Source organism: Eleutherodactylus coqui, chromosome 11 (assembly GCF_035609145.1).
Source record: "Eleutherodactylus coqui strain aEleCoq1 chromosome 11, aEleCoq1.hap1, whole genome shotgun sequence".
NCBI lineage: Eukaryota > Metazoa > Chordata > Amphibia > Anura > Eleutherodactylidae > Eleutherodactylus > Eleutherodactylus coqui.
The window spans coordinates 4,927,172-4,954,467 of record NC_089847.1 but is presented as its reverse complement, the minus strand read 5'-3'; the positions used below and the strand labels follow the sequence as shown (position 1 = coordinate 4,954,467).

At 51.6% G+C, this 27,296-nt stretch overlaps 1 protein-coding gene across 1 annotated transcript; it reads right to left on the bottom strand.

Moving 5' to 3' along the window:
- LOC136582064 (fatty acyl-CoA hydrolase precursor, medium chain-like) lies at positions 1-27,296 on the bottom strand. Its single transcript, XM_066582836.1, has 13 exons — positions 27,196-27,296; positions 24,814-25,018; positions 24,424-24,562; positions 22,418-22,551; positions 21,971-22,124; positions 20,225-20,335; positions 19,462-19,563; positions 19,210-19,350; positions 19,031-19,108; positions 18,807-18,954; positions 17,504-17,653; positions 1,594-1,666; positions 1-361 (listed from the first exon to the last, which is right to left on the bottom strand). The coding sequence occupies exons 1-13, from the start codon at positions 27,254-27,256 to the stop codon at positions 151-153; spliced, it is 1,707 nt and encodes a 568-aa protein (XP_066438933.1). The 5' UTR covers positions 27,257-27,296; the 3' UTR covers positions 1-150.

Genomic DNA, 27,296 nt, shown 5'->3' with positions numbered 1-27,296 from the left:
TGTGTTTGGCGTTCACTTTAGTGACGGCTCATTTTACGTTTACAAGGCGTCTGCTGTATTTAATATAGTAAACATTGGCGCAACATTAACATGACGTCAACATTAACAAGCGGTTACATTATTACACTCGCAGTTATCAGCCACGTGTTACTACGGCAGCACATCGTGACATTTGCGTTTTTTTTGTCTCGCCCTCTGAGTGCGCTCAGGTTTTTCGGACGCTGGCCGGATTTTCTCAGTCCACAGCTGATATTTCTTCGCTTTCAGTTTGTGGGCGGCGCTCTGCGTTATATTGATCTGCAGATAAGCTTCACTTTCGTCGTATCTCGGCCACTGGACCAGGCCGTGCCCGTTGGGGTCTCTGCAAGAAACGGTAAAGGCTGTATTCAGTGGGGCGGGCTATTTTTTTTTTTTTACAAAGAGTGTATTTGCGCCATTTTCTGGCTTTAGTATAAAATCTGTCTAAAATCCTGAGACCACGCCTCCCAGCAAGCCACGCCCACTTTTCTAAACCAGCGAGCGGTGAGAAGAGTCATTTGTAGCACCATAACGTCCGGCGCCTCATTTGGGAATGTATTCATTTTTACACAACGGCGCGAACGAAGAGATTATTAACAAGGGCGATAAATCACACGCGAGTTCTGTGCATTGGCGCAACTCACAGAACGGGTGTGATGTAATAGCGCATGGTTCCTAATGGGTTAATTTAGATCGGTGCGTTTCCTCTCGCATTATAGAGCAAGATGGTGGAACTGAGCCGCGTTCCATTTTTTGCTGATTGCGGCTGAGAATCGCCCATTAATCGCTATATGGAGCTCAAAATTCGTATCGCACTCGCCTGCGCAAATCCAGCCTGATTGGTTGAGGGTCAGTTTTGTATTTTATTTTCCAACTGTTTACACATCTGGGTTTGCTGTCAGTGAATTGAAGCACTCCTCAGCTTTGGGTTCTTTCACGCGGGACGGAATTGGCAGCTACAATCCATGTCTAACGGGGGTTTTGATGCGGATTCACAAACGGCCGTCAGTTCTGCATCCAAACCCCCCTATTTTCAGGCAGATTTCTGCAGCTGTAAGTTCTGCTCTGTGTAAACGGACCCGAAAACTTCCCACAGCTGAGGGTTCGGTACAGGATCGGTCCAATCCTATGTGAGATGAACAGGCTGGACGCCTGGATGTAACTCTGTGGCTCTGATCCTCCTCAGAGATCTCTTAGTCGTGTCACTATGACTGCAGCCCGGACAGGCAGTCTGTCTTTCAATGTAGATGACTTCCCATTCACTGAAAGCAAGCAGAGGTGTAAGAGGCGGCGAAGAACAGAATCAAATAGCTGTTGGAAAGTGGCAGAAGTCTTCATTCCACAAGATTTGGGCAGCGACTTCTGTAGAGACGTCTCATCACCTCCTGGGAGGGTCTCATCACTCTGGGCGCACGCTTGCTGGAAGTTACCACATCGCGGCGAGCGCTACACGTGACAACCGGAAAGATTTCTTAGCTTCGCGCTAATCGTAGGAATGTTCCATGTAGGTTTGAGGGGGTTATCACCGTCACCGCATCTCCCAGCAATAAACTACATGAAACACTGACAGCTCACCCATTCCGGGCAAAGTTGGCCCAATACTTCATGACGTTTTTACTCAATGTCTTCTCCTCCTCTGTAGCCGGACCTTTATGGGGTAAGACAAGAGAAATAAGAAAAAGTATCTGACCCCCCTCCCCATACAGAAAGACTCACTGTAAGCAGCAGTGTCACTTATTACATTACTTATCCTGTATTATACCCCAGAGCTGCACTCACTATTCTGCTGGTGGAGTCACTGTGTACATACATTACTTATCCTGTATTATACTCCAGAGCTGCACTCACTATTCTGCTGGTGGCGTCACTGTGTACATACATTACTTATCCTGTACTGCTCCTGAGTTACATCTTGTATTATACCCCAGAGCTGCACTCACTATTCTGCTGGTGGAGTCACTGTGTATATACATTACTTATCCTGTACTGCTCCTGAGTTACATCCTGTATTATCCTCCAGAGCTGCACTCACTATTCTGCTGGTGGTGGAGTCACTGTGTACATACATTACTTATCCTGTACTGCTCCTGAGTTACATCCTGTATTATACTTCAGAGCTGCACTCGCTATTCTGCTGGTGGAGTCACTGTGTACATACATTACTTATCCTGTACTGATCCTGAGTTACATCCTGTATTATACCCCAGAGCTGCACTCACTATTCTGCTGGTGGAGTCACTGTGTACATACATTACTTATCCTGTATCATACTGCAGAGCTGCACTCACTATTCTGCTGGTGGAGTCACTGTGTACATACATTAATTATCCTGTCCTCCAGCGCTGCACTCACTATTCTGCTGGTGGAGTCACTGTGTACATACATTACTTATCCTGTACTGCTCCTGAGTTACATCCTGTATTATCCTCCAGAGCTGCACTCACTATTCTGCTGGTGGAGTCACTGTGTACATACATTACTTATCCTGTACTGATCCTGAGTTATATCCTGTATTATACCCCAGAGCTGCATTCACTATTCTGCTGGTGGAGTCACTGCGTACATACATTACTTATCCTGTACTGATCCTGAGTTACATCCTGTATTATACTCCAGAGCTGCACTCCCCAGCAGAATAGTGAGTGCATCTCGGGAGAAGGTTGGGTGTGTGAGAGCTCTGCAGGGTGTGGTCACCAGTAAGTGCAAAACCTACCCAGCCAAGTCTACAGGTCCTGGGTTTGCTCCAGCCGTGGAGTCCCGGACCTCCTACCTCCGGCTTCGGTCGGGGGGAGGGAGGACTGCACCCCAGGAGGGGATGTGAGAGATATAGTTTGGTTCATCGACATTGGTTCACTCTGCAGAAGCCTTTAAGGCCTTCAGAGAAGAACACACTGCCCTGGTCATGAACCATGTACTGACTTAGTAAGTCACATACACTAGTAATCTGTACAAAAGATGTTCGTGCACAAATTATCTTTAAAATGGTATCAGGATGCGTTAAGAATTGCCCAGTGTGTAGGGGTTATCCTTTAATTGTTTTGTTTGTCCAGCGTCTGCAAATTCCAATGTGGTTACGCCAAATGTGATATTTTGAGCTTGGGAAAGTTATTTCTTTACCAATAATGTATACACTCTTATATCTTACATATATCTTATTTGAATACTCCTTCCCATATCTATATGTTTATGACACTTTTCCTGTCTTCTCAATAAAACCTCACTGCCATTAACTACATTCGGATGTCGTGTCTGAATTTTGGTTAAGGGTTAAGTCACTGGTGACTCTTGTATTTGATTTTACCTGATTTAGGTGTACTTCTTTAAAAAATCTTTAACAGGAAGAACATCTGGTCAGAGTGGCAGCAACGTCACCCTGACTCCCCTGGAGGAGCGCAAGATGACTCGGAGCCAGAGGAAGAGAGTAGAGGATCATGCGGCAAAACAGCATAAGCAGGCAAGTTGGGCTGATCGCAGGGAGGGCGAGTCAGTGACGGATGTGGCAACCCGTATTGCCAAGCACATGAAGAACTATGGACATGTCGGGAGGCAGCTTAACAAACATAGGCAGGAGCTGCATGCTGCCCGCTGTGATGCAGAGCGGGCCAGATCCCGCACCAGGAGATTGGCCATATCGCAGCAGATTGAAGCCTGTGAGGAGGCCATTGACTTCTATGAAGAAGAAAGGGAAAGGATCCTGCAAGCAAGTGGGCCTTTTAAAGAGAACGATGAAATGTTCAGCAAAATGGCATCTGTGAGCAGCGGTGGCATTGAAGAGCGTTCTGCCAGGCGCTCAAGCAGCAGCTCAGTGGAACCCGATGCTGCCCAGGATGGGCGAGATGGGTGTTCTGGTTGGCAGCAATGGTCACTGCCAGGTGGGACTACTGGGCCCAGCATTCCAGCTGAACAGGTCAGCCTGCCCCCCACGTCGGGTGAGTCTGACCTGGAGGACTCCGGTTACAGTTGCAGCAGCAGTGGAGAGGGGGCACTGATAATGCCGCAGATTCAGCTGCAGGAGTCCCCAGAGAGGCTGCAGTCCTGCTATTTTGGAAAAGATCTGCCCCCGGAAACATCAAGCAAGAAGAAGAGGAAAAAGGAAAAACCATATATGCAGGAGAAATTTATTTATGTTACCAAGCACTCTGGTTTGGCTGCAAAGTCAGACCAGGGTGGTAACCCTGAGCTCCTAGTCCCGGGCTCTGTGGTGGGTCCGGTGCAGGGGACTGGGGAAGAGAGGGTTAATGCGGCCCAAAACTCCAAGCCCGCTTGTGCTAGTAGTGGGAATGGAGGAGTAAAGGAGGTGGAGAAGAGCGTTGGGAAAGCGAAGGGTCGCGGCCAGTCCAGAGGTGCTGGCGCTGTTGGTCACGTTCCAGTGGGAGGGGGGCGTGATCCGGCACCAGGTCCCACCTGTGGTGGCTTAGCTGTCCCCCCTGTGTCCCTAAAGCGCCTTTCAGGTGCAGAGGGGGCGCAGTGGGTGGTGGCTGGGTCTGCCGATCCTGCCACCCATGGTAAACATCTGCCTGTTGTTCGTAGTAAAGCTGGAGGAACTACAACTCCCAGAGTGGCTAAGGTGGGTGGAGATACAGCCACCAAAACCAAGAGAAGTGTTGAAGGGCCAGACACGGAAGCTGCTGGTGTGCATCTTCAGCCACCCACCGGAGGTGCCATGGACATGCCCTCTGAGCAGCAAGAGAAAAATAAGGGTAAAGGTAAAATGAGTCCTGGTCCAGCAGCTAATGAAGATACGAGTGTGATAATGAATGCGGCTGTGGGTACCCCTGTTGCCCCTGTCCCTGCTGCCTCTGCTCCTGTGGGGACCCTGGGAACTCCAGGTGTCCCCGATTCCCTGGTTAGTATGTCATCTTGTGTACGGGTGGGTGGGGCTTCAGAGGGTAGTCAGGGGGTGGGTCAGGATCCAGTCGCCCCTCCAGCGGCGACAACATCTGGTAGAAGTTATGCCAGTGTCGCCGCTGGAGGGGAGAGGCGTCCTCCTTGTCTTTGGGCTCTGGGGACGGCGTTTTGCAGCAGCGCCTCCTGGAGGCCTTGAGGAGGGGGGAGAGCTCGATGAATGTAGGGGGTAGAGTAGTGGATTTGTCTCTATGGATAGAGAGACATGGACTCGGTGCCTTCTGAGAGCAAAGGGGAGAGACCGTGGGTTAACCACGAGTACCTCTGGTCTGTTCTTCTGAGATATGGCCTGCCGGTGGGGTTTGTCAATTGGCTCAGGACATTGTACGCGGGGGCTGAGACTTTCCCGCTAGTGAACGGTTGGGTCGGCCACCCATTTGAGGTTGGGTCCGGCGTCCGTCAGGGTTGTACTCTGAGCCCCTTGCTGTACGTGTTTGCCATTGATCCTTTCCTTAGGAGGATTGATGGTGGGCCTATGGCAGGGCCCGGGATGGATCGGGCGGTGCCGGAAGCCACCCTCAGGGTGGCAGCGTACGCTGATGACGTCACCGTCTTTGTGTCCTCGAAGGGGGAGGCAGAGTACGTGATGGCAGCGGTGGATCGCTACTCGGAAGCATCCGGGTCCGGCATCAACTGGGATAAGTGCAAAAGTCTCTGGTTAGGAAGGGGAGATCCTACTTTTGGTCTCTGCCGGACACCCTTCCAGTGCCCCAGGACTCGGCTAAAGTTCTCGGCATCAAATTTGGCCGGGGAGATTACAACATGCAAAATTGGGTGGTCAGGCTCGATGGTGCCACTCAGAAGGTGGCCCAGTGGAAGGGTTGGTCTTTGACCCTTCGGGAAAGGGTTAACCTGATCAAAACATACCTGCTCCCTTTATTCATCTACCTGGGCAGCGTATGCATTTTGCCAGAACCTCTCTGGACTCGGGTCTACAACCTGTTCTTCCTAATGTTGTGGGGGAACAGGTTGAACCTGATCAGGAGAGATGTTACATACCGCACGAGGAGACTAGGTGGATTGTCTATGATCAACCCCATGGTGTTTCTTGTAGACACAACTTTTTTAAGATTAACATAGGCAACCTCTGGCAAGAGAGGGCTCCTCCGTGGGTCTACTCCTGCCAGGGATGGTTTCGGCCTTTCTTCCAGGAATGGGAGGCAGGAGGGTGGGTGAAGGACCTTCGCACGCAGCACGGACATCTCCCGGCTTACGCTTCCTTGGTTCTGAAGGTGATACGCCGGTGGGGTCTGGGGATGTGAGAGATCAGGACTCTGACGAGGAGGCTCCTCGATGAAAGAGTCCTGTTGACCCATTTCCAGAAGCCCCTGGCGCCCAAGTCGGGACCTGGAGGGAGGGTTACGTTTACTGAATTCAACCTGGGTCCCCTTGAAGTTTTGGGACTTGGCTTGGCGCTGCTTTCACGGGAGACTGTATGTAAGGGGTAACTTGAAGAGCAGGCCTCTGACTGAAAGGGGTTGCCCCCGTCAGGAGTGCAGCGACGTGCTGGAAAGCAGGGAGCATTTCCTGCTTCAGTGCCCCTTTAATACAGAGGTATACCAACGGGTAGGGGTCTCCATAGGCTGGCGTCAGCTGGCACACCTCTCCTACACGGAGTGGGCTTATGGATCCTTCAGAGGTCTTGGTGGCAGGGACCGCTGCACTTTATTTCTAGTTAGCCTAGTGGTCAGGTTCCACATCTGGAGTGCACGGTGTCTAATCTCAACGGAGCTGAAAGTCCTCCCCGTGGATACGGTATGTAGGAACATCCTGGGTGACCTGGTGAAGGTGCGTTCTTTGGAGTATGAGAGGCTGGGCACATCTAAGGCTTCTCTCCTATGGAGAGGGCTTGTATTTCGTTAGGGACAGTCTCTTCTTAATCTTCTAGGGGCAGAGTAGGGAGAGAGGAGGGATAGGGCAGGGACAGTTTTCTATGAAGGGTTAGACTGAGGGGCAGATTAAGGACAGTCTAGGGCAAATCAGGGAGAGAATAGGGAGACCTTTTTAAAAAAGAAGGGAAAGGGCATTGCCGTGTATGTGCCCGGTTTATCATCTCCAATCCCGGTGGTGGGCTGTGAGGGCACCATGAAGCTTTTTATTTTGGTTTGGGCAAAATGAAAAGAAGTAGGGCTGCAGGTGAGCCGACCTTAGGCTTTCGGGTTGTATGAATATTGTATAGTATGTATATTGGTGTATGTCGGTGTATAGTTTATTATGGTTTTGTATATATTGTATATATTCACATTTTGGGTGGTAGGTAGGTTGGGTGGGGAGTTGGGGGGAGTGGGATTCACGCCTTGAGCCGTAGCCTGGCACGTCCCAAACATTAAACTCTGGGCACGGACTGGTGGAGCAGACATGGCCCCCAAGCTGCACTGGGGACCCCCCCAAAAAATGTAGTTTGGTTATATGTCGGTTGGCTCAGTCTTTATGTTAGGATGGTTTGGTTATATGCCGGTTGGCTCAGTCTTTATGTTAGGATGGTTTGGTTATATGCCGGTTGGCTCAGTCTTTATGTTAGGATGGTTTGGTTAGTTATTTCTGTTATTGTTTAACGCTATTTAATTTCATTTGTGTGGTTTCAGGGGGTTCGGCTGGACCTGTAGTTCTAGTTTTCTGTAGTGATATGCTCTTTTAAGTATTTTTGTTATATATTGAGTATGAGTGGCTGTGTGAGTATACAGTGGGGGAGGGGGAATGGGTATAAAGTGATGGGTCATGGACCGGGGGGGGGGGGGGAAGGCGTCATCTTGTATACAGTTGTGTTATTGTTAATGTTTGGTTGTGTTTTATACTTTTCTAATAAAAGATCTACAGGATGTAACTAAGGAGCAATACAGGATAAGTAATGTATGTACACAGTGACTCCACCAGCAGCAGAATAGTGAGTGCAGCTCTGGAGTATAATACAGGATGTAACTCAGGATCAGTACAGGATAAGTAATGTATGTACACAGTGACTCCACCAGAAGAATAGTGAGTGCAGCTCTGGAGTATAATACAGGATGTAACTCAGGGTCAGTACAGGATAAGTAATGTATGTACACAGTGACTCCACCAGCAGAATAGTGAGTGCAGCTCTGGGGTATAATACAGGATGTAACTCAGGGTCAGTACAGGATAAGTAATGTATGTACACAGTGACTCCACCAGCAGAATAGTGAGTGCAGCTCTGGAGTATAATTGTTACGGCACACTGCCCCCCCGAGCGCCAGGTGGGGTGCCCTGATCTTCCAGCACCCCACTGTCCCTGCCTACTTGCCTCGGCCCTGGCTAACCCCAGGCGGACAACTGGGCGGCGGTCCCTGCGCTGGCCAGGGACCTGGCGACTATCTAGATGGAACTACTAACAGGGGACAGAGTGCGGACAGAAGAGGCAGGTGGAACAGACCAACAGAACTTACAAAGCAGAGCAAGGCTGGAGATGGAGCTCACAGGCAAACTGAAAGGATACTGACGAGCAACTAGAGCAGACTGAGCCAGACCTGACTAGAGGCTAGCAGAACCAATAACTGGCAGTGAGCTCAGGTCACTGCCAGCCTTTTAACTTACAGCCTCCGCCCGGGGGCGGAGAGTGGGAGGAGCCGACTCTCCCCCTGTTGCATATGGAGGGTGGAGGAGAGCGGGTGGCGCCCTACGGGCGGACACGCCCATGCCACTGCACACTGGCTGCTCCACGCCGACGGGAGAGCCCCGACAGCAGAGTTCCGGGACGCCTGAGCCGACATCGGAGCGTCGCCGCCGGCCGCGGGACCCAGCGCCGCCCTGCATGGTAACAATATACAGGATGTAACTCAGGATCAGTACAGGATAAGTAATGCATGTACACAGTGACTCCACCAGCAGAATAGTGAGTGCAGCTCTGGAGTATAATACAGGATGTAACTCAGGAGCAGTACAGGATAAGTAATGTATGTACACAGTGACTCCACCAGCAGAATAGTGAGTGCAGCTCTGGAGTATAATACAGGATGTAACTCAGGATCAGTATAGGATAAGTAATGTATGTACACAGTGACTCCACCAGCAGAATAGTGAGTGCAGCTCTGGAGTATAATACAGGATAAGTAATGTATGTACACAGTGACTCCACCAGCAGAATAGTGAGTGCAGCTTCTGGAGTAGGTGTGTGCTGGTGAAGCTCTGCAAGTTCCAGAGAAGGAAGTTTTGCTGAGCTTGGATCCCAGAGAAGGTGCACTTTTCTGGGCCTCTCTGGAGATGGAGTCTCGCACCTCCTCCCCCCGGGGCCACTCGGGGGGAGGGAGGGAAGTGATGGCAGTGGCGACATCAGAAAAAACTTTGCCGCGGGTGCCAGAAATGCCAGCAGCCCGCAAGAAGACAGGAGCTGCTGGAGGTAAGAAGAGACTGGGTCCGGGCCGTGGCTGCAGCAGCGTGGCTCCGTTTGTCAGCACGGCAGCTTCTGACAGCACCGGGAGTGAGATGGTTACGCGCAGCCAGACCCGCAGGAGAGCAGGTGAGCCGCAGATACCGGTAAGCACGGGAATGTGGAGTGACAAAAAGAAGGAGGAATCCGTGATTGAGCTGGCCTCCAGGCTGGCTAAAAACATCACCGACTACAACTTTGCAGGGAAAATGTTGGTGATACAAAAAGGGAAGCTCCGTGACGCCAAAATGTTACTGGAGCAAAAAGCTTCTAAAGACAAACAGGCAGAAGCCAGGTCAGCGATAAAAAAGTGCAAAGACTGCATAAAGATGTGGGAAGCGGTGAGGGCAAAGATCCTGGAGGAGAGCGGGCCCTTTAAAGAAAAGATACTGAACGACGACCGATTTGCGAAGATGGCGGCAAGGTGCAGTGACCGCGAGCAAACTGAGTCAAGTGATTGTGAAGCCTCAGATGAAGAGTTGTTTGAGGATGTGCAGGAGACCCTGGAGCAGCCTGTGTGCTCTCAAGACTTAGCACCAACGCCCAGAGGCACTACAAGTCCCAGAGACAAGCTACCTGAAGAGATTGCGCTGCCTTCCACCTCAGGGGAATCTGAGGTGGAGGAAAGAACAGGGAGATTGCAGCTACAGAAGACCCCGCAGCCGGAAGCCTCTGTACATATGGGGGGCTTCATGTTTGGCGACGAGTTGCCAGAGCAAGGCACAAAGATAAAGAAAAAGAAAAAGAAACCAGAGAAGCTGCAGGAAAAGCTTGTGTTCGTCCCTGGGAGCTCTGGTCTGGCTGCGAAGTCGGATCAGAGTTCTGACCCCAAAAACCCCCCTGGCTCGGGCTCTGTGGTGGGCCTGGAGCGGGAAGTTGGGGAGAAAAGGGCCCAGCTGGTCAGACCCCCTGTCCCTGTGTTAGTTGGAAACAAGGGCAAGGAGGTCAGTAAGAAAGGTGCAGTAAAGGCCAGTACAGATGCAGGTCGCGGTACCGGCAAGGAGGGTGGCAGCGGTGCCACTAATGCAGCAAGTGCTGCCTGTGATGCGGAGGGGGCTGCGGACCTAAAATCAGGGGTCTCCCATAATCTGGGAGCAAGTCAGGCCGGATCCCGCGCCTCCAGTGATGCGGAGGCAAAAAAGAAAAAAGGAAAAAGTAAAAACGCAAGCAAAAATCCGGAGGCTTTACCATCTACCTCCGGAGAGGCCAGGACCCATGGACCACATGATCCGAGAAAAAAAGTGGTAGATCCGGGTATGGATGTGCGAGAGCGTGTGGTGGATGTGAGGGACAACGCCGAGAGTACACATTTCTCTGCAGTTTCTGGGCCTTCGGGCACCTCGGGTCCCCCTGGCAGCCAGGGATCTGGAGGCCCAGGGGATAAGGTGGTTAGGCCAGAGGGGGCACAGGTTCCAGTCGCCCCTCCAGCGGCGACAACAACTGGCAGGAGTTATGCCAGTGTCGCCGCTGGAGGGGAAGGGTCCTCCTTGTCTCCAGGCTCTAGGGAGGGCGTTTTGCAACAGCGTCTCCTGGAGGCTTTACGGAAGGGGGAGAGTACAATCACAGTTGGAGGAAGAGAGGTGAGACATGGCTTGGGTGCCTTCCGAGAGCAAAGGGGGGAGACCGTATGGTCCCTACCGACAGCCGGGCAGGACGCAGGTCGTAGGAATGTGGTCCGTCTTCGTTGGAGAGGCAATGATACATGTCCCCCGAGGGCAAGGGTAGTGGAGCTTCTGCTGAAGATGGGCTTTAGGGCGGTTGACATCTTTGCCCTGATCCATCCCTACGGTACGTCTGAGTTTGACATCAGTTTCGTTCGCCCAGAGGGCCTGGAAATCTTCTGGGGGAATTACGAGCTGGTGAAAAACGAGCCCGGCTGGCGAGACTTTGCCATCCAGGTGGTGTCTCGCCAGAACGGTATCAAGAAGGTGACCGTTTTGACTCGTAACGAGTCACTTTCTTGCTTTGACATCATGACGTGGCTCAGTAGGTACGGAGAGGTGACGGAGATGCCCCAAAAGAACAGGGATGAGCACGGCATATGGTCTGGGGCCTGGACGTTCATGGTCAAGCTGAAGCGTTCAGGAAACTCGGTGGCTCACATACCTTCTGCAGCCTTCCTCGGCAGGGATCGTATCTTGGCCTTTTACCAGGGGCAGCCGAAGCTCTGCCACAGGTGCGGCGACCCCTCACACTTGAGCGCCGCTTGTAAGACCTTGAAGTGCGCTCTGTGTGGGGGTCTGGGTCATCTAGCCGCCTCCTGTGCGGAGATTAGGTGTAACCTGTGTGGTGACCTCGGTCACCCATTTAGTCGCTGTCCGCGCTCCTTTGCCAATGCAGTCTCCGCCCCTACGGATGGGGGTCATGATGTGGCCTCTGGGGGTGAGGGGACCAGCAGAGGTGGAGGAGCTCAGGAGCCAGGGAAGAACCGGCAAAAGACGCCTTCGGAACAGAGGCGTCAAGAGAAGCGCAGACGGAGCAGGGAGCTGACAGGAGCACCCACAGCAGGTGGGTCGATGGTGGCCCCTGTTCCAGAAGCAAATCTTGCGGCTGAGGCTTTGAGGGACAGCGATTTAGATGAGGAGGACAGGAGGATCCAGAGGGAGGAGACCAACTCTGCAGATTCCTCCCACTGTGAAAGTGTGGATGAGGAAGGCAAGAGGTGGTTAGAGAAACGGCGTAAGCTAGGTGCCACGAGGAGAAAACGAAGGGGGGATTCAAGATCTTCTCCCACCCCGGGCCAAGTACTGGAAGGAAAAGCCTGCTCACCTCCAGTTGGACTCTCCAATAGGTTCCGAGCCCTCCGAGACATCTCTTCCTCCTCTTCTGAGGGGGAGGCAGAGGGCAAGGTTCCTAGGGCAAAGAAAGGGTCAACAGGGGGCGCTGAGTCTCCACCTCGTGAAGGCATAGTTCCTTCCGGGGTGGAGGCTACTCTGGAGCCTGGAAACAAGGACGACGGGGTCGGGGGATCCCTTGCTATGGACACATCTGTGTCCAAAAAAAGAGGCAAGGGGCTTTCCTCTGACCCCGAGGAAGCGGGTGTGAGGAAGAAAGCCGTCTAATTTAGTCACTCATGATGGCGGCACCCACTCCGCTGACTCTGGCATCAATTAACGTTGCCAGCATTAAGTCTGATACGGCTAGATTTGCGGCCTTTGATTTTCTCGGCCGCGTTGAAGCCGACATTTTATTTTTGCAGGAGACCAGGCTGTCCGATTTGGCAGCTATACATAAGGCAAAAAGGGAGTGGAGGTCAGGCCCTTCCTACTGGTCTCTTGCGGCCGAGCCGTATAGCGGAGTGGCGGTCCTTTTCACCGCAGCGGTTGAATGCCGACGAGTTATTGAATTAGAAATGGGAAGGTGCCTGATCTTAGATGTCCTCATGAAGGGACAAGAATTAAGACTTGTCAACATCTATGGTCCCCAGTCAAAAAAAGGACAGGAAGAGTCTCTTTATGAGGATCAAGCCCTACCTTTTTACCAGCCGCCAAGTTGTCTTTGGAGGTGACTTTAATGCAGTCACAAGAGCCCGCGATAGGGGAGGCTCTGGAGACAGGCGGTTGACTTTTGACAGCGTCGCACTTAATAGCGTAGCTAGCGAGGCTCGCCTGGTGGATGTCCACATCCGGCACACCCCAGGCCACGAGGGGTTCACCTATTATTATTCAGAGCAGGTCTAGAATAGACAGGTTTTATTTGAAGGAGGAAGCCATCTCTTCACCAGTGTCCGTTGTTGAGGTGGAATTCTCCGACCACTGTCTAATATTGTTTTCTCTGAATGTTGCAGAGACCCCCCGGATGGGCAGAGGTTTTTGGAGACTGAATTCATCACTCCTGGAGGAAGCAGAGATAAGACAGTCCTTTGAGGATTTTCTGCAGAGCCAGGTACCATTACTGGATCTCTGTAGCAGTAAGTCAGAGTGGTGGGAGATGTTCAAGAGGAGGGCGGCGAGGTTCTTCCGAGAGCTCTCCAACCTCAGATGCCTGGACAGGTACCGCCTGTACAACGGCCTGAGGAGGAAACTCGAACATCTCGTTTCGACTGGAGGTAGCCGCGAGGAGATCTCCAGAGTGAAATCTTTGCTCAAGAAGTGCCAGTACGATAGACACGCATCCTTGGTTTTTGAGAGGGATTTCGGGAAGTACCGCTCGCCCGACCCTTACAGAAACTGTAGGATGTCAGTGAATAGTAAAGTGGTCACTGGACTGATCGATAGTACAGGATCCCTGAATCGATCCAGATCAGGGATTCTGGAGGTCGTCAGATCCTACTACTCGCAACTCTTGGGAAAGAGGGATCTAGATTCGGAAGTGATGTCGGCTTTCCTGGCTGAAACTGTCCCTGAGCCGGGGGTAGACACCTCTCTTGATGTTTTGACAGGAGAGATCAGAATAGAGGAAGTTAAACTGGCGATTGATGGGCTCCGGCTCAAAAAATCGCCAGGACCGGACGGACTAACATCCGAGTATTATAAGACCTTCAAGGACCTCTTGAGTCCCCTCTTGACGGAGGTATTAAATGAGTGTCTTTCCTCGGGCACTCTGCCAAAGTCAATGAGGAGGTCAGCTTTGATCCTTCTGTCAAAGGGCAAAGACTCGAGCCGTATTGAGAACTGGCGTCCCATAGCACTTCTCAATACAGACAGGAAGGTTCTGGCAAAAGTGCTGTTTAATTGGTTGGTCAAGTTTGCACCCCGGCTCCTCTCGGGGACCCAGCATTGCTCTGTTCCAGGCCGTAGCACCTTTAGCGCTGTTCTTGGTGTCCGGGAGGCAGTGGAGCAGGGTAGGGCTGGTCACTGGGAGGGGTACTTGCTGTCCTTGGATCAGGCCAAAGCGTTTGATCGGGTTAACCACGAGTACCTCTGGTCAGTCCTTCTGAGATACGGCCTGCCAGTGGGGTTTGTTGATTGGCTGCGGACATTGTATGCAGGGGCTGAGACTTTCCCGCTGGTGAACGGTTGGCTTGGCCGCCCTTTCGAGGTGGGGTCCGGTGTCCGTCAGGGCTGTCCTCTAAGTCCCCTGTTGTATGTGTTTGCGATAGATCCCTTCCTTAGGAGGGTTGATCGTGGACCTATAGCAGGGGTCGGGATGGACCAGGCGGTGCCGGAGGCTACCCTGAGGGCAGTGGCATACGCCGATGTTGTCACGCTCTTCGTATCCTTACGGGAGGAGGCGGAGTTTGTGGTGTCAGAGGTGGATGGCTACTCAGAGGCATCTGGGTCCAGGGTCAACTGGGATAAGTGCGAAAGTCTCTGGTTAGGAAGGGGGGATCCTGTGTTTGATCTCCCGGACACTCTTCCGGTGCCCCAGACTTCAGCAAAAGTTCTTGGCATCAAATTTGGCCAGGGGGATTACCCCATGCAAAATTGGGTAGACAGGCTGGACGGTGCCACTCACAAGGTCAATCAGTGGAAGGGTTGGTCTTTAACCCTTCGGGAAAGAGTTAGCTTGATCAAAACATACCTGCTCCCTTTATTCATCTACCTGGGCAGCGTATGCATTTTGCCAGAGCCTCTCTGGACCCGGGTCTACAACCTGTTCTTCCTAATGCTGTGGGGGAACAGGTTGAACCTGATCAGGAGAGATGTTACATACCGCACGAGGAGACTAGGGGGGTTGTCTATGGTCAACCCTGTAGTGTTTCTTGTAGACACCTTTTTTAAGATCAACATAGGCAACCTCTGGCAAGAGAGGGCTCCTCTGTGGGTCTACTCCTGCCGGGGATGGTTTCGGCCCTTCTTCCAGGAATGGGAGACAGGAGGGCGAGTGAAGGACCTTCGCACGCAGCACGGATATCTCCCGGCTTACGCTACCTTGGTTCTGAAGGTGATACGCCGGTGGGGTCTGGGGATGTGGGAGATCAGGACTCTGACGAGGAGGCTCCTCGACGAAAGAGTCCTGTTGACCCATTTCCAGAAGCCCCTGGCGCTCAAGGACTGCCCAAGTCGGGACCTGGAGGGAGGGTTACGTTTACTGAATTCAACCCGGGTCCCCTTGAAGTTTTGGGACTTGGCTTTGCGCTGCTTTCACGGGAGACTGTATGTAAGGGGTAACTTGAAGAGCAGGCCTCTGATTGACAGGGGTTGCCCCCGTCAGGAGTGCAGCAACGTGCTGGAAAGCATGGAGCATTTCCTGCTTCAGTGCCCCTTTAATACAGAGGTATACCAACGGGTAGGGGTCTCCATAGGCTGGCGTCAGCTGGCACACCTCTCCTATGCGGAGTGGGCTTATGGAGCGTTCAGAGGCCTTGGTGGCAGGGACCGCTGCACTTTATTTCTAGTTAGCCTAGTGGTCAGGTTCCACATCTGGAGTGCACGGTGTTTAATCTCGACGGAGCTGAAAGTCCTCCCCGTGGATACGGTATGTAGGAACATCCTGGGTGACCTGGTGAAGGTGCGTTCTTTGGAGTATGAGAGGCTGGGCACATCTAAAGCTTCTCTCCTATGGAGAGGGCTTGTATTTCGTTAGGGACAGTCTTTTCTTAATCTTCTAGGGGCAGAGTAGGGAGAGAGGAGGGACAGGATAGGGAGAGAGGAGGGATAGGGCAGGGACAGGTTTTCTATGAAGGGTCAGACTTAGGGGCAGACTAAGGACAGTCTAGGGCAAATTAGGGAGAGAATAGGGAGACTTTTTTTTAAATTCAAGGGATAGTACATTGTGATGTCTGTGCCCGGCTTATCACCTCCAATCCCGGTGGGGGGCTGTGAGTGCACCATGAAGCTTTTTGTTTTGATTTGGGCAAAATGGAATGAAGTAGGGCTGCAGGAGAGCCGACCTTAGGCTTTCGGGTTATGTATATAGTATATATTATGCATGTTGGTTTATTGGAGTGTATTATGGTTTTGTATATATTGTATATATTCACGTTGTGGGTGGTAGGTAGGTTGGGTGGGGAGTTGGGGGGAGTGGGATTCACGCCTTCAGCCGTAGCCTGGCACGTCCCGAACATTGGACTCTGGGCACGGACTGGTGGAGCGGGCATGGCCCCCAGGCTGCGGTGGGCACAGCGTGGTATTATTTGTTTAAAAAAAAAAAACCCTGGTGTGGCTTGGCACGTCCTGAACTGAACTCTGGGCACGGACTGATGGAGCAGGCTTGGCCCCCAAGCTGCACTGGGGACCCAAAAAAATAAATAAATAAATAAAATAAAAAATAAAAAAATAAAAAAAAATTTGCATATATTTTTAGTTAGTTCTTTTATGCCAGTTGGCTCGGTCTTTCTGTTTATATTTGGTTATTTATGTTGCTATTTCAGTTATTTATGTTTTTGTTTGTTATTGCTTACATTTGTTCTGTGTGGGTACAGTGCGGTACGGCTGGACCTGGAGGTGTAGTTTCCTTAGTTTTATACTTTAGGTATGTGGTTGTATATTGTGTTTATATTTGTATATAGTGTTATATGTTGAGTGTGTATGTGTGTGCGTGTGTACGGCGGGGGGAAACCCGGATATGGACATTTACTTTGTTTAAGGATCACGGACTGTGGGGGAAGGGCCTTATATTGCTTTATATGGTTATTTTTATTGTTACAGTTTGTCTTTGCTGTGTTTTTTACTTTTATAATAAAAGATCTACAGGATGTAACTCAGGAGCAGTACAGGATAAGTAATGTATGTACACAGTGACTCCACCAGCAGAATAGTGAGTGCAGCTCTGGAGTATAATACAGGATGTAACTCAGGGTCAGTACAGGATAAGTAATGTATGTACATGGTGACTCCACCAGCAGAATAGTGAGTGCAGCTCTGGGGTATAATACAGGATGTAACTCAGGGTCAGTACAGGATAAGTAATGTATGTACACAGTGACTCCACCAGGAGAATAGTGAGTGCAGCTCTGGAGTATAATACAGGATGTAACTCAGGAGCAGTACAGTAATGTATGTACACAGTGAGTCCACCAGCAGAATAGTGAGTGCAGCTCTGGAGGCTAATACAGGATAAGTAATGTATGTACACAGTGACTCCACCAGCAGAATATAGAGAACGCAGAAGCATCAATGAGTGTAAAAAAATAGCAGAAAATGTATTCTCCCATATTACAGAGAAGGCGACGTTTGGGTCCCCAATTGGACCTTTGTCTAGCAAGAACTGCGCAGAAAACTCAGGGACCGGGACTGGTTGCTATGGTAACTGCACTTCTCCCTGCCGTGGCTCATTGTACTTTATCTGCATGGAGAAGTGGGAGAGACCTACCCGCATACAGGACGCCTTCCTCCAGAAACGGCCCTCCTACCACAGAGAAGACCTCGTCTCCATGATCGGACTTCACATAGTCGGGCTTCCGGCCGTTAAAGAACGACGGCCGGTGCTGGAATTGATAGAAGTAGGTGGAGGCGCCAGCATCTGCGGAGATAAACCAGTGACACTGCATGTATTCATCCATGTGGGACCCCAGAGACCCCCGCGGCCCCTGCTCCTTGTCACAGTCTGGCCCCCGGGGACATTGTGCGCACAAGTTATGGAAACTGCGGCCTCTACTGTCAGCACAGCACATCCCTGAACAGCAGGGGGCGCTGTTGTTCAACCGAGTTTGCAGCCATCTTTCCCACCTCGTCCGCCCACTGCGCACATCTGTAATCATTCCAGCACCAGTTAAAGTGGAACCGCACTTTCTAAAAACTTTTGATGTGCCATTTTTTAAACTTTTTAAATGTCATCGATACAAGTCAAAAGCTTTGATTGCTGGGGGTCCGGCTGCCGAGACCCTCACTGATCGCTAGAGCGAGCCCCCTACTACATGTCAAAGGCTTTTAGAGAGCGCAGTTACACTTTAAAGTGGCATCTCAACATCTAAAGTTCTCCCCAATCCACATGCCATCCACGGGATAGGGGATAACTTTATGGTAGGTGGGGGTCTCATCGCGGAGACCCTCATTGATCCAGAGAAGGGTGATTCCAAGTCTTCCATCATCCTCGTTGCGGGCTTACTGCCCCCCACAGTGAGAAGGAGATTGAATGGAGCAATGGCTGAGCATCTCTTGCGTGGCTCCCTTCACTTTCAATGGGACTGCTGGAGAGAGCCGAGGTACAAGCACTCTGCAATGTCCACCAGTCCCACGAAGCTGCCCATGCTTGACCCTCACGCCATTCAATGTGACATCACTGCGGGTGGGAGAAGCGTCCCCGCAATTACGAGAAGGCGAGGAAACGGGCCCCCTAATCTCAGGATCAGGATAATCTCAGGGTTAAGAGATGCAATCAGCTCCCGCGCCATACAAACTCCACACACTCAGGACGTAAAGGTACATCCTGGGCCATAAGATGGTTAAGGTATAACGTTACTTAGCAGCTCTGGTTATAACTGCAGTATCAAACATGATGTGGCTACGCAGCTTCGTGTGTGATTGGAGTACGATAGGACGTAATGAGCAGCTCTAGGTGTGAATGGAGTATCAGACATAGTTGGGTGTGACTGGTGACTTGTACAGCAGCAGAACAAGTAAAGCCCCCAACATAGATGTACTGTATGACCTCTGAGCCTTGCTGTGCCTCGTACCTCGGTGGAAATCTGCAGTGCTGAGGGCTGGGAAGTCAAACATGGCATCCCCACTTAGTTCCAGGAAGCTGTCTCGGACTCGGAGGGGGTCAGTGTCGTTACCAAAGTACTGGTCCATCAGCGGCTTCAGGACCTCGGGTCTGGCACGCTAGAAAACGTGAATGTACATATGGTAACATGACAACAGGAGGCGCCATCGCCCAGCCGACAGCTGCCCCACTCACCACAAGGCCCGTGCTGCGCAAATACTGCTGGATGACGTCCCTCTGGATCCCTCGCTCCAGGGCCGTCATATTAAGGGCCTGAACACAAAGGACAACCATGAGCGAGGATTCCTCGGACACTTCCTGGGCTCGTGGCTCAGGCGCGTATAAAAGCGCAGTAGAGAAAATCAGCGTCTCACCCGGGGGATTATATACCCAAACTCATGATTATTAACACCGATCATGAACGGGACGGGCGCTATTGCCTTCTCTGTCAGCAGCTCCAATGCCGATTTGGGGAGAAATTTCCCATCAGCACGTCCAGCAAACATTAAGGGACCCTGCGAGGGGGAAACAATGTTACCACAGATACAAGCAGCACTGCCCGCATCCTCCACCAATCATCACTACGGATGACGGACAATCTCGTTTTACTGCAGCACAATACGCACCACAGATCCGGTAATCTCAGAGATCTCCTCTTCCGTCTTTTCCCTCAGACAGGAGATAAGCGATGCCGGATCACAGCCAGATGCATTACTGAGAGCCTGCAACTGAAATACAATGTGATCACTAGCAAAATACATATAATATTAGCAGAGATCAGCGGTGACATCACTGAGAATGCAGCCTATTTATCACTTGAGACTAGCAGTGATCTCGCTGAGAATGCCACCTTTCCATCGCTAGAGAGCAGCGGTGACATCACTGAGAATGCCGCCTATCCATCACTAGGGAGCAGCAGTGACATCACTGAGAATGCCCCCTATCCATCACTAGGGAGCAGCAGTGACATCACTGAGAATGCCCCCTATCCACCACTAGGGAGCAGCAGTGGCATCACTGAGAATGCCACCTATCCATCACTAGAGAGCAGCGGTGACATCACTGAGAGTGCCGCCTATCCATCACTAGAGAGCAGCGGTGACATCACTGAGAATATCGCCTATCCATCACTAGAGAGCAGCGGTGACATCACTGAGAATGCAGCCTATTTATCACAAGAGAACAGCGGTGACATCACTGAGAATACCACCTATCCATCACTAGAGAGCAGCGGTGACACCACTGAGAATGCCGCCTATCCATCACTAGAGAGCAGCGGTGACATCACTGAGAATGCCGCCCATCCATTGAATATGAACTGACTGAGTATGTTCTTTGATTGTATTTAGTGGTGGTGTCCTGTATACTTGGATGAGTTTGGGCACTTACCTCCCGAGAAAGGGTGAGAATGGGTTTATCTACGACCATACTTGGAATTAGTGCGACTCCACTCTGAGCGATGGCCCGGTGAAACAAACCTCTTGACATCGGGGACAACAGCTGTAGTTATGGAAAATAAAACAAAGGGTGACATCAGTGATGACATCAAGGAGGCAGCCGGCCGGACTATGATGTCACTCACAGAGTGCCAGTAGTACAATATGACTTTTATATTATGGAGACCAAGCTGTGGAGCAGTGCATGCTGGGAGCTGAAGAAGCTGCCAGTAACCTCTTCTCACCCCAGGACATATACTTTAGGGCTCATTCACACGGGCGACTTGTCACCACGTATTACGCACGCGTGAGACTTTTATTCTTCCATTCACGCCTGCGTTAGCGCTATGAGGGGACATCGCAGCACGCTCTATTTCTCCCCGTTTCATACGGAGCCCTTGAAGGGTGATGCCTGCGAAAGGACAGAGTTTAATACGCCGCCTCACTCTGCACAGAGTGGAGATTTGAAAAAAAATTATACTGCGCGTGTCTGTGATGTCACAATCCCGCGCATGTGCCGTGCCTATCGCAGCCGTATGTGATCTCTGCCGGCTGAGCGTAGCGGCTGCGATGAGAGCAACGCTGTCAGACTCGCCGTCTGAATGAGCACTAAGCCTTAGGTTAGAGGGGCTGCGAATGGGCGTAGGCCTATGGATGGCGTGGAAGCTGGCTGTGACTGACAGGCAGCCTCCCGCTGTCACAGCAAGGATCGTGGTTAACCCATTACATGCCATGATCAATCTTGATTGCGGCATGTAAAAGGTTCATAAAGGAAGAGCGCTCACTCTGTGATATCATTGGTTCTCGCCCATTAAAATCGCGGAGGGCTGATGGGTTGCCATGGCGTCCAGGTCTGTAATTACATGTGATCGCTATGATAAGTGATAGTGCCTTGCAGTACAGAAGTATTGCAGTTTATTATCAGAAGGATCGTGGCATCGCAGGTTCAAGTCCCCAACAAGAACATAAAAAAAGGCAAAAATAAAAATAGTAGAAAAAAAGCATAAAAAATAAAATTGAGCGCTTTACCCTTTTATTTAATAAAAACAAACATATGCTTTGTATCATCGCACCCGCAGAATAAACTGTACACACACTTTATCCTGCATGGCAAATGCTGGGAAAAAATGGAGCCAAAGTGCTTTTTTTGTTAATTTCGCCTCCCAAAAAAATTGATCAAAAAAAGTACAGCAAAACGGTAAAAAAAACTACAACTTGTCACAGAGGAAAACGAGCTGCAACAAGGCTCCGCCCATAGAAAACTAAAAAAGGTTTTAGGGCTTTGAATGCAATAATCCCAAAATAAAAATATTTTCCAATAAAAGGGGATTTATTGAGCAAAAGTGAGTAAAAAAAAATGTCATTTTGGTATTGCAATTGTAACGACCCGCAGAAAAAAAACTCGTCATCTCGTGTAAGCTGCATGATGAACGCAAGACAGAAAAGGTTTTTTTCTCCGTCCTCAAAAAAATTTAAGTTCTAAAAAACTTTATATGAAGCCAAAACAGGTACCGATAAAAGCGCAGCTGGTCGCACAGAACACGACCCTCGCACCGCCGGGCAGCGGGGAAAAAGATATGGCTTTTGAAAAGCAGAGATGAAAATCCCCCCCAAATTGTTGCGTTCTTATGACTAAGACAGGCCGGGTCACTAAGGGGTTAATCCACAAGTCTGTTATATCGGAGCCGGTGGGGCTTACCAGGGTAGAGACGCTGACTCCGCCGGCCGATTCACCAAATATGGTCACCAAATTGGGGTCACCACCGAAACTCCCAATGTTCTTCTGAGTCCACTTGAGAGCCTCAACCTGATCCAAGAAGCCGTAGTTTCCTGGCGCTTGTTCATCTCCGGTGCTGGACGGGGGGATAAGGGGCGTCAGCGTCTTCAGGGGTCTCATCAACATTCAGGATCAGCGGTCAAATAATACTGAGAGCTTTTGCATCTCCGGTATTCCCTACACAGGAGGAAACCTCAGCCTCTAGAGGGCGCTGTCAGCCTCTGTATCTCATGTAAGTGCTGATCGCCATCTACAGGCCCGAGGGGCCATTGCACTCCACCTGTTTTTGCTCTTTTTTTATTCTGCAAGCCCCCCCCTGGTGAAGCATTCATGTCTGTCATCCACGACGCTCCAGTATTTACCAAATACCTCAAAAATCCCATGAGGCCCAACCTGTACTGCATGGAGACCACCACAACATCCTCGTAAGCACTCAGTGCGGACCCCTCAAACATACCGGCTCCTCCGATGGTTAATCCTCCCCCATGAATAAATGCCATGACCTAGAATGAAACAGCACAGAAAGGGTTACAGACTGAAGCACGTGTGTCACCTCTGCCTGTACTCGGACCACCACCGGAGAGACGCGGGTCACCTCTGTCTATAGTCAGACCACCGCCAGAGAGACGTGGGTCACCTCTGTCTATAGTCAGACCACCGCCGGAGAGACGCGGGTCACCTCTGTATATAGTCAGACCACCGCCAGAGAGACGTGGGTCACCTCTGTCTATAGTCAGACCACCGCCGGAGAGACGCGGGTCACCTCTGTATATAGTCAGACCACCGCCGGAGAGACGCGGGTCACCTCTGTATATAGTCAGACCACCGCCGGAGAGACGCGGGTCACCTCTGTCTGTAGTCAGACCACCGCCGGAGAGACGCGGGTCACCTCTGTCTATAGTCAGACCACCACCAGAGAGACGCGGGTCACCTCTGTCTGTAGTCAGACCACCGCCGGAGAGACGCGGGTCACCTCTGTCTACAGTCAGACCACCGCCGAAGAGACGCGGGTCACCTCTGTCTGTAGTCAGACCACCGCCGGAGAGACGCGGGTCACCTCTGTCTATAGTCAGACCACCACCAGAGAGACGTGGGTCACCTCTGTCTGTAGTCAGACCACCGCCGGAGAGACGCGGGTCACCTCTGTCTACAGTCAGACCACCGCCGAAGAGACGCGCGTCACCTCTGTCTGTAGTCAGACCACCGCCGGAGAGACGCGGGTCACCTCTGTCTGTAGTCACACCACCGCCGGAGAGACGTGGGTCACCTCTGTCTGTAGTCAGACCACCGCCGGAGAGACGCGGGTCACCTCTATCTGCAGTCAGACTGCCGCCGGAGAGACGCGGGTCACCTCTGTCTGTAGTTAGACCACCGCCGGAGAGACGCAGGTCACCTCTATCTGCAGTCAGACTGCCGCTGGAGAGACGCGGGTCACCTCTGTCTGTAGTTAGACCACCGCCGGAGAGACGCAGGTCACCTCTGTATATAGTCACACCACCGCCGGAGAGACGAGGGTCACCTCTATCTGCAGTCAGACCACCGCCGGAGAGACGCGGGTCACCTCTATCTGCAGTCAGACTGCCGCCGGAGAGACGCGGGTCACCTCTATCTGCAGTCAGACTGCCGCCGGAGAGACGCGGGTCACCTCTATCTGCAGTCAGACTGCCGCCGGAGAGACGCGGGTCACCTCTGTATATAGTCACACCACCGCCGGAGAGACGCGAGTCACCTCTATCTGCAGTCAGACCACCGCCGGAGAGACGCGGGTCACCTCTATCTGCAGTCAGACTGCCGCCGGAGAGACGCGGGTCACCTCTATCTGCAGTCAGACTGCCGCCGGAGAGACGCGGGTCACCTCTATCTGCAGTCAGACTGCCGCCGGAGAGACGCGGGTCACCTCTGTATATAGTCAGACCACCGCCGGAGAGACGCGGGTCACCTCTGTATATAGTCAGACCACCGACGGAGAGACGCGGGTCACCTCTGTATATAGTCAGACCACCGCCGGAGAGACGCGGGTCACCTCTGTATATAGTCAGACCACCGCCGGAGAGACGCGGGTCACCTCTGTATATAGTCAGACCACCGCCGGAGAGACGCGGGTCACCTCTGTATATAGTCAGACCACCGCCGGAGAGACGCGGGTCACCTCTGTATATAGTCACACCACCGCCGGAGAGACGCGGGTCACCTCTATCTGCAGTCAGACCACCGCTGGAGAGACGCGGGTCACCTCTGTATATAGTCAGACCACCGCCGGAGAGACGCGGGTCACCTCTGTCTGTAGTCGGACCACCGCCGGAGAGACGTGGGTCACCTCCCATGTGTAGAGCGCATCACCTGATCATCATCTTAAGAATAGCGCCATTGCTTACAGGCAGTTTGGAATCCGTTTTTCTGTCCGCCGGGGTGAAGACATTCAGGTACAGGCAGTCTTCTGAGATTCGGGGTTTAGAGATGGAAATCTTGAAGAAGCTCGGCATATCCCGGAAGGTGTCGGCGTTTTGTAGGCATCTGGAATTTGAAAACAATTATTTGTTGTGAAGTCAGTCTTGACATCACCTGTTGTATGTGCAGCGCCACCGACAGGTTGCTGTGGGAAGTGCGTGTCTTCCTTCTTCCATCACGACAGAGGCAGCAGGGAACCCCGACAGCCTCCCTGAGAGTCTCGGGTACAAACGACTACATTCTTGTTAATGATCAATGAAAACTAAAAAATGGTGGAAATTTCTAAAAAGTAACTGACTGATTGACTGATAACTCACAGGGCGGCGTGCTGCTGGGCCTCTCTGACGCCACTCCAGGATGCCGGGGGCTTGGGGGCTGCAAATCGTAAGGGGCCTACCGGAGGTTGGGCAAACGGGACTCCATAGAAGGCGTGGACAGCTCTGTTTGTCTCCTTCACGGAAACCATCTTTCCCCGCAGTTTCCCATACGGCGTCTCCACCTCAGGGTGATCAGCCTTCTGTCCTGTAAGTGGCATGATAAACCTCATATATCACACTTCATATTTGGATTAAATTACCATAAAGCACTGTACATACTATGATATTATACTCCAGAGCTGCACTCACTATTCTGCTGGTGGAGTCACTGTGTACATACATTACTTATCCTGTACTGATCCTGAGTTACATCCTGTATTATACTCCAGAGCTGCACTCACTATTCTGCTGGTGTCCTTAATCTGCCTCTCAGTCTGACCCTTCATGGAAAACTGTCCCTGCCCTATCCCTCCTCTCTCCCTATCCTGTCCCTATTCTCTCCCTACTCTGCCCCTAGAAGATTAAGAAAACACTGTCCCTAACGAAATACAAGCCCTCTCCATAGGAGAGAAGCCTTAGATGTGCCCAGCCTCTCATACTCCAAAGAACGCACCTTCACCAGGTCACCCAGGATGTTCCTACATACCGTATCCACGGGGAGGACTTTCAGTTCCGTCTAGATTAAACACCGTGCACTCCAGATGTGGAACCTGACCACTAGGCTAACTAGAAATAAAGTGCAGCGGTCCCTGCCACCAAGGCCTCTGAAGGCTCTATAAGCCCACTCCGCATAGGAGAGGTGTGCCAGCTGACGCCAGCCTATGGAGACCCCTACCCGTTGGTATACCTCTGTATTAAAGGGGCACTGAAATTTTTTTTTTCCATTACCAACTAACACAGGGACAGGGGGTCTGACTAGCTCAGCCCTTTTCTTCCCAATGCCCCGCTCCCGGCCCACCTCTGAGTTCGGGGGGTTCTTGGGGTCAGAGCCCTGATCCAACTTTTCAGCTGGACCAGCGCTCTCAGGAACCGACACAAACACCAGCCTCTCCTGCACCTTCTCTGGTTTCTTTTTCCGCTCTTTACAGACCGAGTCCTTCTCTGGCAAATCATTGCCGAACATGAAGCCCCCCATATCCGGAGAGGCTTCCAGCTGTAGGGTCTTCTGCACCTGTAGCGATCCTGTTTTCCTTCTCCCCTCCACCTCAGACTCCTCTGATGTCGGTGGCAGTTCCACCTCCTCAGGCCGGAGACTTCTGGCACTTGTGGTGCTGCTCTGGGTCAGTGATTTCTCACCAGAGCACACAGGCTGCTCCCGCATACTCTCCTGCACATCCTCATACTGCTCTTCATCCGAGCTCTCGCCATCGCTGGATGTATCGGTTTGCACGTGGTCACTGCGCCCTGCCGCCATTTTTGCAAACCGATCATCATTGAGAAGTTTCTCCTTAAAGAGTCCGCTTTCCTCCAAGATCTTCTCTCTGACTTCCTGCCACATATTAATGCAGTCTCTGCAGTCTCTTATTGCCCTCCTGGTCACTGCTTTATCCTCCTTGGATGACTTCTGCTCCATCATCATCCTAGCAGATTGTAGTTTTCCCTTCTGCAGGACAATCATCTTTCCTGCAGTCTCATAGTCCTGCATATATTTTGCCAACCTGGAGGCCATGTCTATTATAGATTCCTCCTCCTGTCTATCACTCTATTTTGACAGTTTTGTCTCTGTCTGTGGCTCATCTTTAATCTTGCGGGCCTGACTGCAGGTCACAACCTCGCCTGCTGCGACGTCCATCATGGCCGCGCTGCCAACCCGGGCCGCGTCACTGCAGCCACGACCAGAACCCGCTCTCCTCACCGGGTTGCTTGTAGCTCCAAGCCTCCTCTTTGCTGCTGGCATCACTGGCTTCTCTGGCACCTGTAGCGAGGATGTTGCTGTCGCTGATGCCGTCACTGCCGCTATCACTGTCCTCCCTCCCTCGACCGAGATCGGAGGGAGGAGGTGCGGGACTCCATCACAAAACACACCCAAAAGAGTGCACTCTTCCTTGGATCCCAGCTAGATCTTCACCTGGGACTCCTGACTACACCCTGGTTCTTGCTGAGCTCTCCACCACACAACCTACTCCAGAGCTGCACTCACTATTCTGCTGCTGGTGGAGTCACTGTGTATATACATTACTTATCCTATACTGATTCTGAGTTACATCCAGTATTATACTGCAGAGCTGCACTCACTATTCTGCTGGTGGAGTCACTGTGTACATACATTACTTATTCTGTACTGATCCTGAGTTACATCCTGTATTATACTCCAGAGCTGTACTCACTATTCTGCTGGTGGAGTCACCATGTACATATATTACTGGCCCTGTTTTACTTTACCTGAAGCCGGAGCTCCCAGGCAGACGGGCCACAAGAGGAGAGCGAGGACTAGGACGACCATGATGGCGCCGGTGCGGTGTGAGGCTTCTGTGTGGTGGGTG

Excerpts from the sequence above, each read along its gene's own strand:
- LOC136582064 (XM_066582836.1), bottom strand. The coding sequence starts at position 27,256 with ATGGTCGTCCTAGTCCTCGCTCTCCTCTTGTGGCCCGTCTGCCTGGGA. Across the intron at positions 24,563-24,813 it reads GCCCAGCAGCACGCCGCCCT|ATGCCTACAAAACGCCGACA; the intron begins GTGAGTTATCAG and ends TTCAAATTCCAG. Across the intron at positions 362-1,593 it reads GCCAACTTTGCCCGGAATGG|AGACCCCAACGGGCACGGCC; the intron begins GTGAGCTGTCAG and ends CGTTTCTTGCAG.